This window comes from Drosophila santomea, chromosome 2L, assembly GCF_016746245.2.
Source record: "Drosophila santomea strain STO CAGO 1482 chromosome 2L, Prin_Dsan_1.1, whole genome shotgun sequence".
Lineage (NCBI taxonomy): Eukaryota > Metazoa > Arthropoda > Insecta > Diptera > Drosophilidae > Drosophila > Drosophila santomea.
The window spans coordinates 7,258,565-7,273,277 of NC_053016.2; the positions used below are offsets into that span (position 1 = coordinate 7,258,565).

A 14,713-nucleotide genomic window follows, 5' to 3' on the forward strand; every position below is an offset into this window, starting at 1 on the left:
AGTCGCTGTTAACTCTCTGTGTTCGCTGAAGTGCGCGGATTTGACTGCTGATTTGTGGATTCGTGGAGCTGGAGCCGCAGACTATGGGTGCTATGGGTGCTACTAATGACCACCGGCTCAGCACCCAGTGCTTCGGGCTCCAGTGATTCCAGCTAGCCACTAGTCACAGCGAGATAATCCAAAGCTGCAATCTTAAAATTTACTATCTTGCCAATCGTAAAATGCTATTTATAGGGCTCGTGCTATTTCCTATTAGGTTTCCATTATACTGATTCTGCCGAGAACTTGCGAAGTCACACTCTTACTAAAATTAGTTTTATGGCATTCCTAAATTTACGTAAGAGAGCAACAAACTATCTTGTGACTATGCCCTTTTTACGTATTTGTAAAATATGCAAACATCAGTAGTTTACTATCAAAAAGGTTTTTATCATAAGTGAAGCTGCTTTAAAAACTGTTTGATATCTAATTTGATTTCAAGTGTGAACTTAGAATTTACCATTCGTGAAGAGTCGTCACAGTATTTTAACACAGCATTTATAAATATTTGTTTCAGAATATAAAGGTAAATAATAATATATAAATAATAAATAATAAATTAATAATTAAAAGCACTGTCTGTTCCGTTTTATTAGGAGTAATATAAAATGTTCTAATATCAAAAGCAGATTTTCACAAAATAAAATATAGGGAGCGGATGGAAGATGTGTAATTATAAATTTAGATAGGATAGAATTGGAGATGCGATCTAAGGGTAAAGTGGTTTTAGAACTCTGCTACAAGAAAGTATATATATATTTTAGTATCCACTGGATTCCAGCTGACGAATGTCACGGTTTTGAACACTGCCAGCGCGTGAGCTTAGAATTGAAACAAAGGCGGCGTTGACTGCAACATTTTGAGGGAGGGAATGGGTAGTAGCGTAGAAAGAGAGAGAGAGAAGAAAGCAGCAGCTGGCCAAACTGGTCAAAATTTACAGTTGGAGCGGAAAAAGCGGCTGTGCATTGACCATAAACTTGAAAACCTAACAGAGGCTGAAACGTTGCTCGCTAACAGCGATTGGGAGTTAACAGTGGCCGAGAGACATCAGAATTTTAGCCACATTCGGATTCGGATTCGGCTGCCAATTATGCTCGGCATTGGAGAATGAAAACGGAGAATGGGACTTAACACAATGTGACAGACGTCACTCAAATGGCCAAGAAGCGAGCGGAAAAAAAAGTGAGCACAAAGCGTTTAAGAAAATCAATAAATAAATATTTGAAGAGCAGAGCGGATGTTAGGCCAAGATGTCTCGAGCCTTAATTACCTTTCTTTGACTTTTTGACAACACATCATCTCGTTGGCCACGAAAGTAATAAGATATTTATGCGGCACGAGCTCCACTTTCCTTGCCATACACTTTAAATATTAAAGTTAACCGCTCGTTGTGTTGCATAAGATAAACTACTTGAGACGGCTTACGGCCAACACTGCGTATACTTAGTTTCGAAGCGCTTAAATATTCAATTGGTAGAAGGGTCCCTTGAACCTTGCCTTGCCTTGCCTTGCCTTTCATTCATTCGTCCTGGCTTTGTTTTTTGGCCAAATCATTGAACCCAAGTTCAAGAGTTCATCTCGGGGACGGGACAGCATCTTCTGGCCCCTGGAACTTCATCTGCTCTTAGCCGTGTTTATGGCCCCTTGTTGCGCATTTACTGTGCGGTTAAGACAGTCGCTGCCAGCACACAAAAACAAGGAGCATCGGCACTGGCGGGTTTCTTTTAGTATGAGAAATACGCTTTTATGCTCCCCATTAATCCCATTTGGCCACCCCCTCCCCTGTCTGCCCCTCAACTTCTCGAAAATAACGAACATAACAAAAGCTAAAATTGGTTTAATAGTCGCGACGAAGTCTGTCCATTTCAAAGTTTTTTGTTCATTTTCTTTTTGCATATAATTAATGATTAGTTGGGTCAGTTCATCAGTCCATGGTTTTCAGGGGCTTGGCTTTACGCATCAGTATTTGGCTTTCATTACCTCTTTTTTAGGGTTTTGAAAGTGGGAAAAAGTCTTGATGAGAAGTGTGACTAAGTCCAGTGGTAATGATTAATGTTGGAATGGCTTATGGCCTTCAGTTACAGTTTAACATTTCATTAATTTCAAATTGTCTTGATTTATCAGCAGAATTCGATTGTTTTGATTTTTATTTTAAATTCTTCATTTTTTTGTGGTTTTCTGCTATTATTAAATCTTTTTTGATTTTTTCCCCACGTTTTCCTTTTATGCGGTCGGCCCAAGTTGTTTTTAAAGCTCTATTATGTAAACTGACAAACCATTTAATTTTTCATTCTTTTCGTGTGTCACAAGCTCGATAAAATTATCTTTGGCTGTTTTAACTTCAGCTTAATAACATGCCCAACCATTTAAGCCGTATTTATGCTGAGCCCAGAGGCTTAGTTTGTCATTCGACTGGGGATCTTTAGGTATAGATACCCCCTTGATGAAGGCTCTGATCTAAACGAAACCCATATATCTTGTTGGTTAGTTTGTGCTTCTGCTTTAGTTGGAACAGGCTGTGAGATTCATTCATTCGCAGTGTTAGCAGTTCGGCTTTTGTGTCTAAGTGCGGGAATTGAATAGGGAGAGAAGCAGCAACTAACAGCTTTCTGGCGAAAAATTAAAACACGTTTTTCGGCGGCAAGGCCACATAGAAAACAATACAAAACACCAGCAGGCATGTATGTACATCTGGCCCACCTGGCGACTGATGAGGAGCCCGAGCTCCAGCACGTCTTGTCAGTCACATCGCCCTCAAAGCCCATTTCCCACTCCCGATTCCAGAATCCAGAATCCCTCGCCTGTCTTCTTTGTGGTTCGTCTGGCGAAATTTCCATTTCGTTAAATGTGGAGAATTTACGAGCTCGCTGGCTGCACGTGCACATGTCCTTTTTGTCCGAAATGCTTTACGAGTCCTGGCAGTCATTTGGATTTTGGGAGCTGCGCCTTCGGGGGGCGACTGGGGAATTTTCTAAATTTTTCTGTCGGTCCTCGACTTCAATGTTATTGAACTTTGGCGTCTCGACGTCTGTGACATGAGCGAATAAGTTTCTCGGCTAACGCAAATAAATTTGTAGGAGCACACAGACTTTGGCCAGAAGTAGTAGAAGTAGTGCAATAAATAGATACAAATGCAAGGATATAGTAAGAATAAGCATATACATTGCGACGGGGGCATTGTGCACTTGTGTCAATAACCCTTATTAGTTGAAAAGCACAAACTCCCACGAGTCATGCAAGCTCGTGCAATTTTCTTGGAAATTCGTCGAAGGACGAAGGACGACATTCTGCAAATGCTTTGTGGCAGACAAAAACTTTGACTGGAAAATGATTAAGGTACAGCTATGAGGTATACGGATAATTGCTTTAAAAAAGTCTCTCTTTCTGCAGCAATTAGAGGCAAACCCTCAGCCATTTCATTTCTCTGTTCGGTGCTAAGTATAAATGCAAATCACTTTTTAGTTGCATGTAATCACCAGCCAAACACCATGCAACCAACCCAACTTCCCGACTGCCACGCCCTGCTTCCTGTCCCGCCCCCCGCTCCTGCGTTAAAAGCATTAACATTGCCATTGGCAGCGAAGCAAAAACTGAACTGAAGATGCAATTCAAGCGGAGCCGCTGGGATTCTCTCTTAGTTGCGCCACTTTAAAGGGTGTGAATGGCAGAGAAATTGCACTTTTCTAGTACTTTACTCTCTGGTAATATTTCTACTACAGTTTGTTGTAAAACTAAGCAATAGTGTTCAACTTATATGATCAGTGTTTTGAATCGGAAATCTAACTCACATTACTTATTGCAAATGCCAAAAGGCTATTGTTATTTTTTTAAAAAAATCTCCTAGTCCATCAACTGTGAACCACTAATTACAGGGTACTCACACGGTGCAGACGCTGCACTCGAAGCGCCCCCGACTGTACACACATACATACATGCGAGGAAAGGATGCCCACTTGGGTGACGTGACTCCGTGAAATATGCAATGGTTTTTTGTTATGTTGCCACCAGACTTTCGCATTTGGGCTCCACTTTATGGCTCCAAATGCTGTTTCCCCTTTACGACAGCCCCCCACCCCTGGCCTTTCTAACCCCCCTGCCGCCACTGAGATTGTGTTGTTGTTGTCTTGCAACTGGCCCAAAGGGGTTGCAGCCGCCTTTGTGTTCGCTGGGCTTTTGTGCAGCAAGTTGGCCGGGTGTTTTAATGGGCGACAGGGTGCAGGATGCAGGATGCAGCTGAGTGCTTAACGCTTTATTTTCATTAACATTCCTAAGTTGCCTCTTCAGCGGCTTAAAGCCTCGCGACTGAGCGGCGCATGCGTCGAGGCCGCTGTTAGTGCACAGAGTCCTGCGGCAGGACCTGCAATTAGCAACTCCATTGGAAGCCCTAATGACATGAAACCATACGTATATGGGCGTATCTAGATGCCGTATGCGTTTGGTAGTTCAGCAAACTTATGCTGTAATTGAGTTCCATCTACCATCGTCCTTTCACAAAGGTAAACCACCACCGGCACCATCCACTGCCATTCCCACACCCGCGGTTAAATTATTAAAGTATCTGTCGGCGAGGAAAGGGTAGAAGCTTTTATCGATTTGCATTGTTACACGGAAAGGAAAATATAAGATTTGGTAATATAAATATATAAATAAAAATATTGATTAATTGTATTTCACAGAAAGCTACAACTTACTGGATTTAATATAGAGAATTAGTGATACAAATATATATACATTTTTCCATTCCTCTATTTTTTAGGAGTAAATATAACTCTATAATCATTATAATTTTTGTATCTTTTCTAACAAATCTATGTTCGTAATTTATAATTATTATTTTTCTTAGTGTGGGCCACGTTTGCGGTTTCAAAACACAGACACTTACGAAGAGGAGGCTGCGAAAGGTGGGTCGACATCCCCGGATATTATTGTTACCAATTGACAATATACATTACAAGATCTCCAAGGTTGGGGTTGAAAGCTCAAACATATGGTGGCTGCGCTGGGAAGGGGAGCTTTCCCTTTCCAGTGGAACGTACGGGGGTGGTGGAATAGCCACTGGAAGCGGAATAGCTAGTGCTATCGATACCAAAACACCCCAAACAGCTGATAAGAAAAGCTCCATATCTATGAGGGTGAAAAAGCTGCTCGAAGAGGGTTTCCCAGTTTTCCAAACTACTTCCATTGGTTTACATTTCGCCAGCCGTCGTGTAATTGCTATAAAACTCTAATAAAACCAAGAAAAAATTTAAAAAAAATCAGTAAAATAATGGAAAAGCAGAAAAAGTTCACAAAGTGATTAGATTTGCGTGCTCAAGTGTAAATTGCAGAAACGCGTGCTGTGGTAGTTTTTAGTTTTTTCGCAGCCCGAAGAAAGGCCAAAAATCAATAGGCGTGTTAAATTGTAAACACGGCAAGCCCTCGGACCAGCCTCTTTCGGTTTTCTGGCCACTCCAACCCCAAACCCCAATCCCCCAGTGAACTGTGACCGCCAGCTGCCCGAAGAGAAAAGGCCCAGTCGTGATCAAAAAAACCGCAAAAATAACCATTAGCCAACGAAATGATTGCCAAGTTGGCTTTGCCCTTCCTGCTGATGATCGCGGAAGCAGCAGCCACCGCGGAGCAGGTGGAGTACCTGGAGTACCTGCAATCTTCGCCGGCGGAGCACCGACTCAGCAAACGCATGGATCTGGAGGTGTGCATAGGTGAGGCTTACTTCATTACCCACATCCATCTTGGTGGCTGGTAATTACTTGTAGTTCGAGTCTTTTGTTTGTGACTGTATGGCCATAATAACTCAATAAACACTTAAAAATATGGCAGACCACGAACTTATGGAGTTTCTTTTGATTACTGCCAACAGGTCACTTTGACGTGCATAAAAACACCATAATCCGGACGGGAGAGTCGCAGGCGATTGGAGGCAAGTACCTCCAGGGCATCGAGTTGGACACCATCGAGGAGTGCGAAAGGCTGTGCTGCGAGACGGACGCTTGCGATGTGTACATCTTCGAGCGGAAGGCGGGTGGCTATTGCTACCTCTTCGAGTGCGGTCCTCCGGAGGATTTCCGCTGCAAGTTCACCAGGCACGCCAACTACACGAGTGCCGTGCTGAATCCCCAGCCAAAGCCCGTCGGCGAGTTGGTGACCACTCCGCGTCCGCAGTTGCCCCACATACCCAGCAACAATGTGTCGCAGCAGGAATGGGAGCTGAGCAACTTGAAGCTGAAGCCGGAAGTCCGCGACAAGCCCACAGTTTCCACCGCCGCAGTGGTGGCTCCCACTTCGGGAACGGGTGTGGGTCTGGGTGTGGGCCAGTCGTCAGTTTACCAAGCTCAAGGTGGTGAGTTGTGGCTGGGTTTGGGATACCCGGTACTTTTACAATTCAAGGGTATATGCGACTTGAGATTTAGATCATACATTAGTATCTTAAAACTAAATCAATCTTAAACTAAAAGAGTCCCAGTTTCTAGAAATATAAAACAGAGAAATTGAAATCTATATTCAATTATATGCCTTTTATATCATGGGTGAAACTAAGTAACTATTTTGAAAATCATTAATTCTAAATTATCGAATAGTCTTAGTGAGTACCTACTTTTTTTGTTTGTTGCCCTTTTTCAATTTAACATAAAACTAATGCAACCATTTTCAGTTCCCGCCGCGCATTGTGGACGCTTCCAGTTCACCTGCCACTCCGGCGAGTGCATCGCGGTCTACAATGCCTGCGATGGAATACCCCAGTGCGAGGATGGGAGCGACGAGGGACCGGAAGTGAGTTGCACTTTCACCTCCAGCCATACACACACTCCCTCAACCGTTAATTGCTAACCCCATTTTCAGTGCAACACCGTGCTGTCGACGGCCACCAAACCGGCCACTACCAGCAGCAATTTGGAGCCCATGGTGAAGCCCATGGTGCAGCAGTATGTGCCCGTGCAGAACGTGCAACAGCCGCAGCAACAGACGCAGCAGGTCGTGGCCCAGCAGATGCAGCAGCAGCAGATGCAGCAGCAGCAGCAGCAGCAACAGCCGCAGCAGCAACCACAACATGTGATTGTTTTGGGTCCACCACCGCCGCCGCCGCCTCCACCGCCCATGGTGAACAATCGGGAAGATGCCGCCGCCTGGGCCAACCGCAAGATGATTGCCGAAGGGCAGCAGCAGCAGCAGCCACTGCCACAGCAGCAACTGCAACAGCAGCAACAGCAGCAACAGCAGCAACAGCAGCAACAGCAGCAACAGCAGCAACAGCAGCAACAGCAGCAACAGCAGCAGCAATTGCAGCAGCAACAGTCGTCGCAGCCAAAGGCGGAGATCATGAACACGGGTTAGTACAGATAAGGGGAGTAGGAAAATATAGTTAAGATTAGAAGTAGAACAGAAACCTCATTCCAAGAGCCAAGATGTTATGATCATTAAGACTATAAAGATTAGAAATTGAGACATTTGGAGCTATTATGCGCGATATAGTTCCCGATTGGTGGTATTTATAGGATCTTCCTTCCTTCATACATATATGGTTTTCTGCTTGATTTATATTTTATTGTTTTAGCCGTTACTCGTTTTTGTTTTATTTCTCACACCCAAGTCAGCCAATCCTCTCCAGCAAAGCCGCTGCAGCACTGCGCCTGTTGCATTAAGTTGTTAATTAAAGTCGATTGAATGTCCAGCACCAATTAGGTGTAGCCAGCGAGTCAGACCCAGCTCCAACTAAACATTGAGTAAATATTTATGAGGGAAGGGAATGGCGAGTGATCCCCGGAGGCTCCGGTTGGAGCCAACGCTCCAGTGCGACATTAGCACACAAATGGCCGGCACAGCGCACGCAATGATCCCACTGCCAGGGCCACTTGGCCACCGTATACACTTGTCCCCTTGTTCCGGGCTTTTCTTCTGGGAAAATCGCAAATAGCCCATCAGTTTTCATTGTGTGAAATGGGAGCTGCCGTCGCTCGAAATTGATTTACGGATGTTGCTGCGCTGTGCGTGCTGTTGGTTTGTCTGGGCGTAATTAATTCAATTAGCTGTGCGTTAACCGGGAGACACACTTCAAGCTTCCTTGTGACGCCTCCACTCTCTTGCAGATGCGCAGAGCCACATATTCAGCCACAAAGGCGGCCTCCAGCTGCAGCCGCCGGCAAATGGACAAGGGCCACCGCCACTCCAGGTTCCGGGTCAGATGGTGGGAGCTGCGCAGGTTCAGGTTCAGGGGCAATCGCCACCGATCCAACTGCCCGGCTACGAGGCCAATCAGGCTGTGTATGGGATGTCACGCTCCGGAATCTACATGCCACAGCAGCAAGTCCAGCTCCAGGCTCCAGCTGGCCAGCAGCAGGTGCCACCGAGTGTGGTGTGGCCACAACAGGCTCCATTGGCGCCGCAGCAACAGGCGCCGGTGCAGCAGCCACAGCCACTGATGCCGCAGCAATCTGGTCATGTGTATGCTGCTGCTCCGGCCATCCAATCTCCGCCAGCTGCGCAGCACGTCATGTTGCCCGTCCTAAATGCTGCGCCCGCAGTCGGAAAAGGTCAGGTTCAGGCTGCAGATGGGGACTACGATGATTACGACGAGGACACATACACAGAGGCACCAAAAAAGGTGAGATCCAATGAAGATCCATATTAGATTGTCATTAACCACTTCCCATTAATCTCACAGAAGCAGCGCAAGCACAAGAAGGTCAAGACGAAGACGGCCAAGGATCCCATTGAACTAGCCCTGGAGCAAAATAAGCTACAGCCGGATGGATCTCTTCCAGCTCTGCCCGTTCCCGCTTCTCCAGTCCACGAGCAGTACAAGATGATCCACGACAACCTGGCGATGGAGTTCCGCGATCACGACGGTCACTCGGAGCGTCCTGGTGGAGCAGTCCTCTCACTGACGCTGGGTCTGCTGGTGACCGCTGCTCTGGCCATTCTCATCGGATGCAGGATGCGGACGGTGACCCGGAGGGCACGACGACTGGGCGGCAAGACGCCCTACTCGCAGGAGGCGGACTTCCTGGTCAACGGCATGTATCTATAAGCCGGATGCCTGCGGATTAGGTCGGGGGCTTGCCAAGATTCGTTGTGTTGTTCCACGTGCGGGGGAGCGTGCAGATATATTTACGATTAATTGTGTAATGAATAACGTATTTTATATAAACAAAGATATATCAAAAAAACTAAAACTTAAACTGAATAAACTGCTCACCAGTGGACCGATTAAAGAGTCGTATTGTAATTTTATAATATTTTTTATTTAAGTTCCTTTCCGTTCTCGATTTCAGTTTTGTTTTGGTTACGAAAAAAACTTACAATTACTTTGTTACGAAATCTTGTTCTCAGTTTTTTCAATGATGTGACACTGACTGTTTTAGTCATTGAAACTACAAAATAGTAGGAAGTTGGTTTTTATTTATATTCTTGGTTTTTTTTTCTTTATGTATCTGCATTATACTCGTAATTGCCTTTGTTCAAAATAACAAATTTCGCTGTGGTGGAGCCTTTTTAGTGTTCAAGTCTAAGTCATTATTACTGAAAGGTTTTTGGCCAAAAAACAAATTTCGAACGCTTAAAAATATCACATTAAAAAATTAAACCGAATCCGATTTTATATATAAATAACAGAAATTCATTTAATTTTGTTCTGGAATTTGGAATAGGTTGTCTTAAGTTTTGTATACATAGATTTATTTTCGTTTTTCGTTTACCACTTCTTTTAAGTCTTTTGTTGTTGAGAATTTTCCTTGCTGTGGCCAGTTTTTGAATGAAAATCATCTTTTACGAAGTTTACTGCCCTGACATTGGTTGCATTTATATTTACGCATTAAAATAGGCTTTTCCCTTTACTCGTTTAGCTCCATTTTCACTTAACACTGTACACATATAATGTAAACTAATTGTATTTATATTTATTATGCAGTTGAATAGTTTATAGTTTAATATGTCAATGTGCAATTTATGATGCAATTTTTCATCGAATGTGTTCCTCTCGTTTGACTCGATACAATGTTTTCGGTTGCTAAGCGATCTAAAAACAAAACTAGTTTCCGAAAAATACAACTCAAGAAATCTCCAAATGTTTTTACAACTTCTGTATTAACGCGATATAAATATAGATTGAATTGGATCGACTGGCTGTTGGCGGTTGCTTTTCGTGTTACGGTAGTTGTTACTGTTAATTTATTAGTTATCGTATTTTAATATATATTTATAAAATAGACTTTCTCCGTTGCAAGATGCGAATTTTCGTTTCTGTTGTTGCAGTTTTCGGTTTGTGGTACATGTTCGATGCCAGAACTTACGCATCATGTTGCGTACCTAAAAAACGAGGACACAGATTACTTAGTTGGTTGGCTCGATTTTCTAGGAGCAACTTACCTCTTTGTCCAAAGACGCGCAATTCGATCGTGCTCCTCACGATTCTGCAAATATTGCGTGGCAATGCTGCCCACCAGCGGATCGGCTTTAATAGCAAAATATATATGAAATCGTTGTAATAGACCAACAAAAAAGACTTACCTGGATTACAGTCTGTGAGCAGGGAGCAAATTGACAGCAAGACCTTTGATATGGTCAGCGCCGGCGACCAGTTGTCCTTGAGTATGTCCAGGCAAATGACGCCCTGGCTGTTGATGTTGCAGTGATAGATGCGCGTGCGGAACGTGACTTTGGGTGGCTTGAAGGGATACTCCGGCGAGAAGTGTATGTCGAGGAAGAAGACGCCGCCCTCGTAGACGGATCCGGGTGGTCCCAGAATGGTAGAGACCCACTCGTACAGGTTGTCGCCCTTGGGCCCGGCACTGCAGTTGGGCGGTGGGTCCAGTGTGATCTCGGCCAGCTCTTTCTGTATGCGCTTGGCCGAGGTGCCCAGAGCCTTGGATATTCTGGGCGTTGGTTTGGCGTCCTTGCGCGGCTCATCTCCGCCACCTGCATTGCTGCCAGAGGCTCCTCCGTTGGCGTTGCTGCCCCTGCCACCACGTGCCTGCGGCGTTCCGGCAGACGTCGGCTGGCTGGGATTGTTCACATTGCTAGCCGTTGTGCTGGGTGCACTGGGCGCATTTGAGGTGGCACTGGAGGTGGCCACTTCGGCGGCACTGCCCGCTGCTGGGGTTGAAGACATTTTTGGTCTTGTTCCTTCGAACTGTAAGGAGTAGATGGATGCACGGTTAGATTATGGTTCCAAAGAACTTATATAGTAGGGTTTATAATGAAGTCTGTAAAAAATAAGAAACCAACGAGAAGGGCCACTAACTTCTTTGAGAATTATGGGTTTCAAATGAACCTTCGAATGTGAGACTCTACTGATTTACTGGTTCAAAAGGAAACTTCATTGGAACACTGGTGAAGTATTAAGCCAAAGCCTACGTTGATTCACTAAATTGTAGATTGAAATTTAGTTTTAAAGAAATTCGCTTGTACATTATTTGCGTGTACGTGAGGATGTGTTAGGTGTTTTCACACTTTTCAGTGTGGCCATCGGAGAGCGGCTATTATACGCAAATCTTGGCCGGGGTTTCCCCAGGGTCCTTGACCTGGTTTTCCACCCAGTTTGTGCCCCTTTGCGATGACAAGGGTTTGCATTTTTCGCACAAACGCACGCATTTCTATTGAGCAGCGGCAGCGGCCATTTTGGCAAACCCCCGACTGGGAAAAAGTGGGATTTGACAGGAAATCGTCGTCGCACTGCTGGTTGCAAGTGCCGACCAGGATCGGGAGATAGCTGGACAACATTTTGCCAAGTGAGTTTCGAGAGCATGCTGCATGCCGCAAAAAATCAATCAGCAGACATTTGCAAAATGCCGCCGCCGACAGCGGAGGATGATGATGATGATGGCGCTGCTTCCGCCGCCTTCAGCTCGATTGCACAATTTCGCGGAATTTGGACGCCGATTAGGTGGTGGTCTATCTTAGGACCAGCCCCTGATGCACTATACACACCTCACTATCGCAGTTTCTTTCACTTTTTTCTATCACAACACTTGCGAAAATGATTCTGCCTGTGTCGCCTGCTGCCCTCTCGCTCGCACTCTCGCGCACACGGCCTTCGCAGTGGGTGCACGGCTGTTCTGCTGGCGTCCTCGGTGGGTGGCAGTGTGGGCGCTCCAACTTCTCGGCGGTTCACTGTCGCGATCGCTGTTATTTGGCTAAAATTACAGTTGGCAAATTACGAGGCGACGCAGAGCCGTCTTTATCTTTGTTAGAAACTCGATAATTTGTATGTTTGTAGCGAGCTATCGCTCCGGGTCCGTCTCTAGGTGCTTGCGGTGACCGTCCATTCCCCTAGCGAGCTATCGATATTCGGTTTCTGGCAACCTTCTTTGCCCTTTTCACCCCTCTGGCAACTCAGCAGTTTCGATTCAGAAAATGTTCAAATATATGAATTTGTTAAACTATTTTCTGATTGTTCAAATATAACAATTTTTTAAACTCTTTTCTGATAACAGTTAAACAAATTATGAACAAAAATATTAAAACCGTGTATTATTTCCTTTCTTCACCACCTTCGGCCATTAAAGTGTAGCACAACAGATTTTATATTTTTACTTTAAAGTTTAAACTAGTTTTGTATTTATAAAAAGTTTACAAATTTTAGGATTACTTCGTTTCCGCGTCATCCGCTAGCGCCTTGCGTGATTTAAATACGCGTACCGTGTTATCGACACCACCGGAGACTATGTACTTGGGATTGGACCAGTCGATGTCCAGGACTTTCTCGCCGTGACCCAGAAGATCGTACAGTGGGGCTTTGGGACTCCTGCAGTCCCACAGCTTATTCTGGTTGTCATAAGCCCCGGACACAAATAGGAACTCCTCTGTGGTGGACCACATGACGGTCTGCACCCAGGCATTGTGTCCCAGATAGGTATTCCGCACCACAGATCCCTCTGAAAGAGCAGAATTATATTGGTTAGGTGTTTGCTCAATGGTGATATAGAAGAATCAGATCCTACGGTTTGTCCTGGGATCATAGAGCCGCAGGTTCTTGTCTGCCGAAGCCGTCAGTATGAGGCGATTCAGCTTGGAGTAGCTCGCATCGAATATGGACTTGTTGGTGGATATTTCCGTCTTGATGCCCTCAAGGCTGAGATCCCACACCTTGAGTGTGTGATCCCAACTGCCAGTTAGCAGAGTGGAGGCATCCATCCACTGCACTGCGGATACGCTCTCACGATGTCCCTGCAGTGTAATTTTGGGAGTCTGAAAGGAATTATAAGGCTGAGTACAAGTCTATTTATAAATTTGAAACTACTCACTCTCACACCGCTCTCCTTCATCCGCTTCGAGCTGCCCTCGGCCGCATCCTCCACCTCTGCTGACCACACCTTCAACATCGTGTCCCAAGAACCCGTGGCAAATCTCAGGCCATCCGGACTCACGCTGACACTATCGACGCCTCGCTCGTGACCCTTGCACACGGAGACGCACTCCACCGAGTTGGAGCCCACGTTCCACTGCCACAGCATGGCGGTCTGATCCTGCGAGGTGGATACAAAGCGTCCCGTCTGCTCGTCCAGCGATATCCAGTCCACCGCCTTAATGGGCGCCGTGTGGCCGGAAATGGTGAGAATGTGCTTGCCCTTGTTGGTCCACAGATTCAGGGTGTTGTCATAGCAGCCGGAGAGGATCCACTTTCCACTGGCCTTCACCGCCGACACCCAGTCGTCGTGTAGGAGACAATCCTGGGGCTCTGGCGCCGGAAACCGCTCCACGTACTCGATCTCGATGGCGTCCTCGAAGCTGATGGCCTTCTCCCGCAAGTGATCGCACAGCCGGCCGCGCAAGTACTCATCGAACACCAGGAAGTCAAAGTCGGTGTCGGATGAGCCATCTTTTTGGCGCAAAAGTGCGTTCACGAATGTGTTTAGCTCCACGGTGGTGACGGTTCCATCGATGGCATACGGCACGTCCGGCACGGCATAGCTGGAATAGTGCATCTTGATTATAATTGTATATAAGGAGAAATTCTAAATGGACACTCACTGCTCCTGCTTGGTTTTCAGGTGCACCTGCACCTGCCCCTCACCGTTTTCCACATCCATCTCCTGGCCCACGTGCGTTTTTTTAGGCTGCGGATTGGGGTGTTCCCGCGTGTGTTTCCGACAGTTATGACTTAACTCCTGTAGGTGGGACAAGCTGTTGACCACTTAACTAGTTGTTCTTCCTTCGGGAGACCGCTGTGTTAATTAAAATTAAAAAGAAGCGTGTTTTCAAACGAACGATGGTAAATGCAACAAATACAGGCAAAAGCACTAAAAAAGGCCGAAGCGCATGCCGGAACAAAAGTTATCGCATTGCTATCGGTGCGCTTTTATCGAAATGCTGTATCGGTTTGATATCAACCGTTACTTCTTAGCGGAATTTTTCAAATTAAAAATTTCAGTTCTTTCGTTAAAAGTATTTATTATTTTTAATATAATTAGAATTGGTCGCTACATAATAAGTAACCGATGATACTAAAAAGTTAAGTATATATTAATGGAGAGTATGGTATTTTAAAGCTTAAACCATTTTGATTTTGTTTTCCCCAAAATGTTACACATCAAAAAATTTGTGTGCCTTACAAATTTTAAAATCCTCTTCTTGCATCGTCACTTTATTTTGTTTTTCATTTTTATTACAAACAAATATAAGCACTTACAGAGATACGAGTCAATTCGCAATACTGATAATTATATATTTTTTTCAAGCA

General features: G+C 45.2%; 3 protein-coding genes across 4 annotated transcripts; 1 reads left to right on the top strand and 2 right to left on the bottom strand.

Moving 5' to 3' along the window:
- The first annotated feature begins 5,220 nt into the window (after positions 1 to 5,220).
- LOC120453304 (AF4/FMR2 family member lilli) lies at positions 5,221 to 9,651 on the top strand. The gene is made up of 6 exons (XM_039637948.2): positions 5,221 to 5,741; positions 5,900 to 6,379; positions 6,692 to 6,810; positions 6,880 to 7,366; positions 8,124 to 8,638; positions 8,699 to 9,651. The coding sequence occupies exons 1-6, from the start codon at positions 5,597 to 5,599 to the stop codon at positions 9,062 to 9,064; spliced, it is 2,112 nt and encodes a 703-aa protein (XP_039493882.1). The 5' UTR covers positions 5,221 to 5,596; the 3' UTR covers positions 9,065 to 9,651.
- A 521-nt stretch (positions 9,652 to 10,172) lies between these two features.
- On the bottom strand, positions 10,173 to 12,254 carry LOC120453306 (ubiquitin-conjugating enzyme E2-24 kDa). 2 transcript variants are annotated; one of them, XM_039637963.2, is made up of 4 exons: positions 11,962 to 12,254; positions 10,543 to 11,164; positions 10,402 to 10,486; positions 10,173 to 10,341 (listed from the first exon to the last, which is right to left on the bottom strand). In XM_039637963.2, exons 2-4 carry the CDS (start codon positions 11,141 to 11,143, stop codon positions 10,329 to 10,331), a joined length of 699 nt encoding a protein of 232 aa, XP_039493897.1. In that variant the 5' UTR covers positions 11,144 to 11,164; positions 11,962 to 12,254; the 3' UTR covers positions 10,173 to 10,328. The 2 variants fall into 2 exon arrangements, with proteins under 2 accessions (XP_039493897.1, XP_039493905.1); XM_039637971.2 differs by lacking the exon at positions 11,962 to 12,254 and adding an exon at positions 11,276 to 11,418.
- Positions 12,255 to 12,553: 299 nt separating this feature from the next.
- Positions 12,554 to 14,281, bottom strand: LOC120458511 (ribosome biogenesis protein WDR12 homolog). The gene is made up of 4 exons (XM_039646182.2): positions 14,005 to 14,281; positions 13,278 to 13,944; positions 12,975 to 13,221; positions 12,554 to 12,908 (listed from the first exon to the last, which is right to left on the bottom strand). Exons 1-4 carry the CDS (start codon positions 14,061 to 14,063, stop codon positions 12,619 to 12,621), a joined length of 1,263 nt encoding a protein of 420 aa, XP_039502116.1. The 5' UTR covers positions 14,064 to 14,281; the 3' UTR covers positions 12,554 to 12,618.
- Between the last annotated feature and the right edge of the window lie 432 nt (positions 14,282 to 14,713).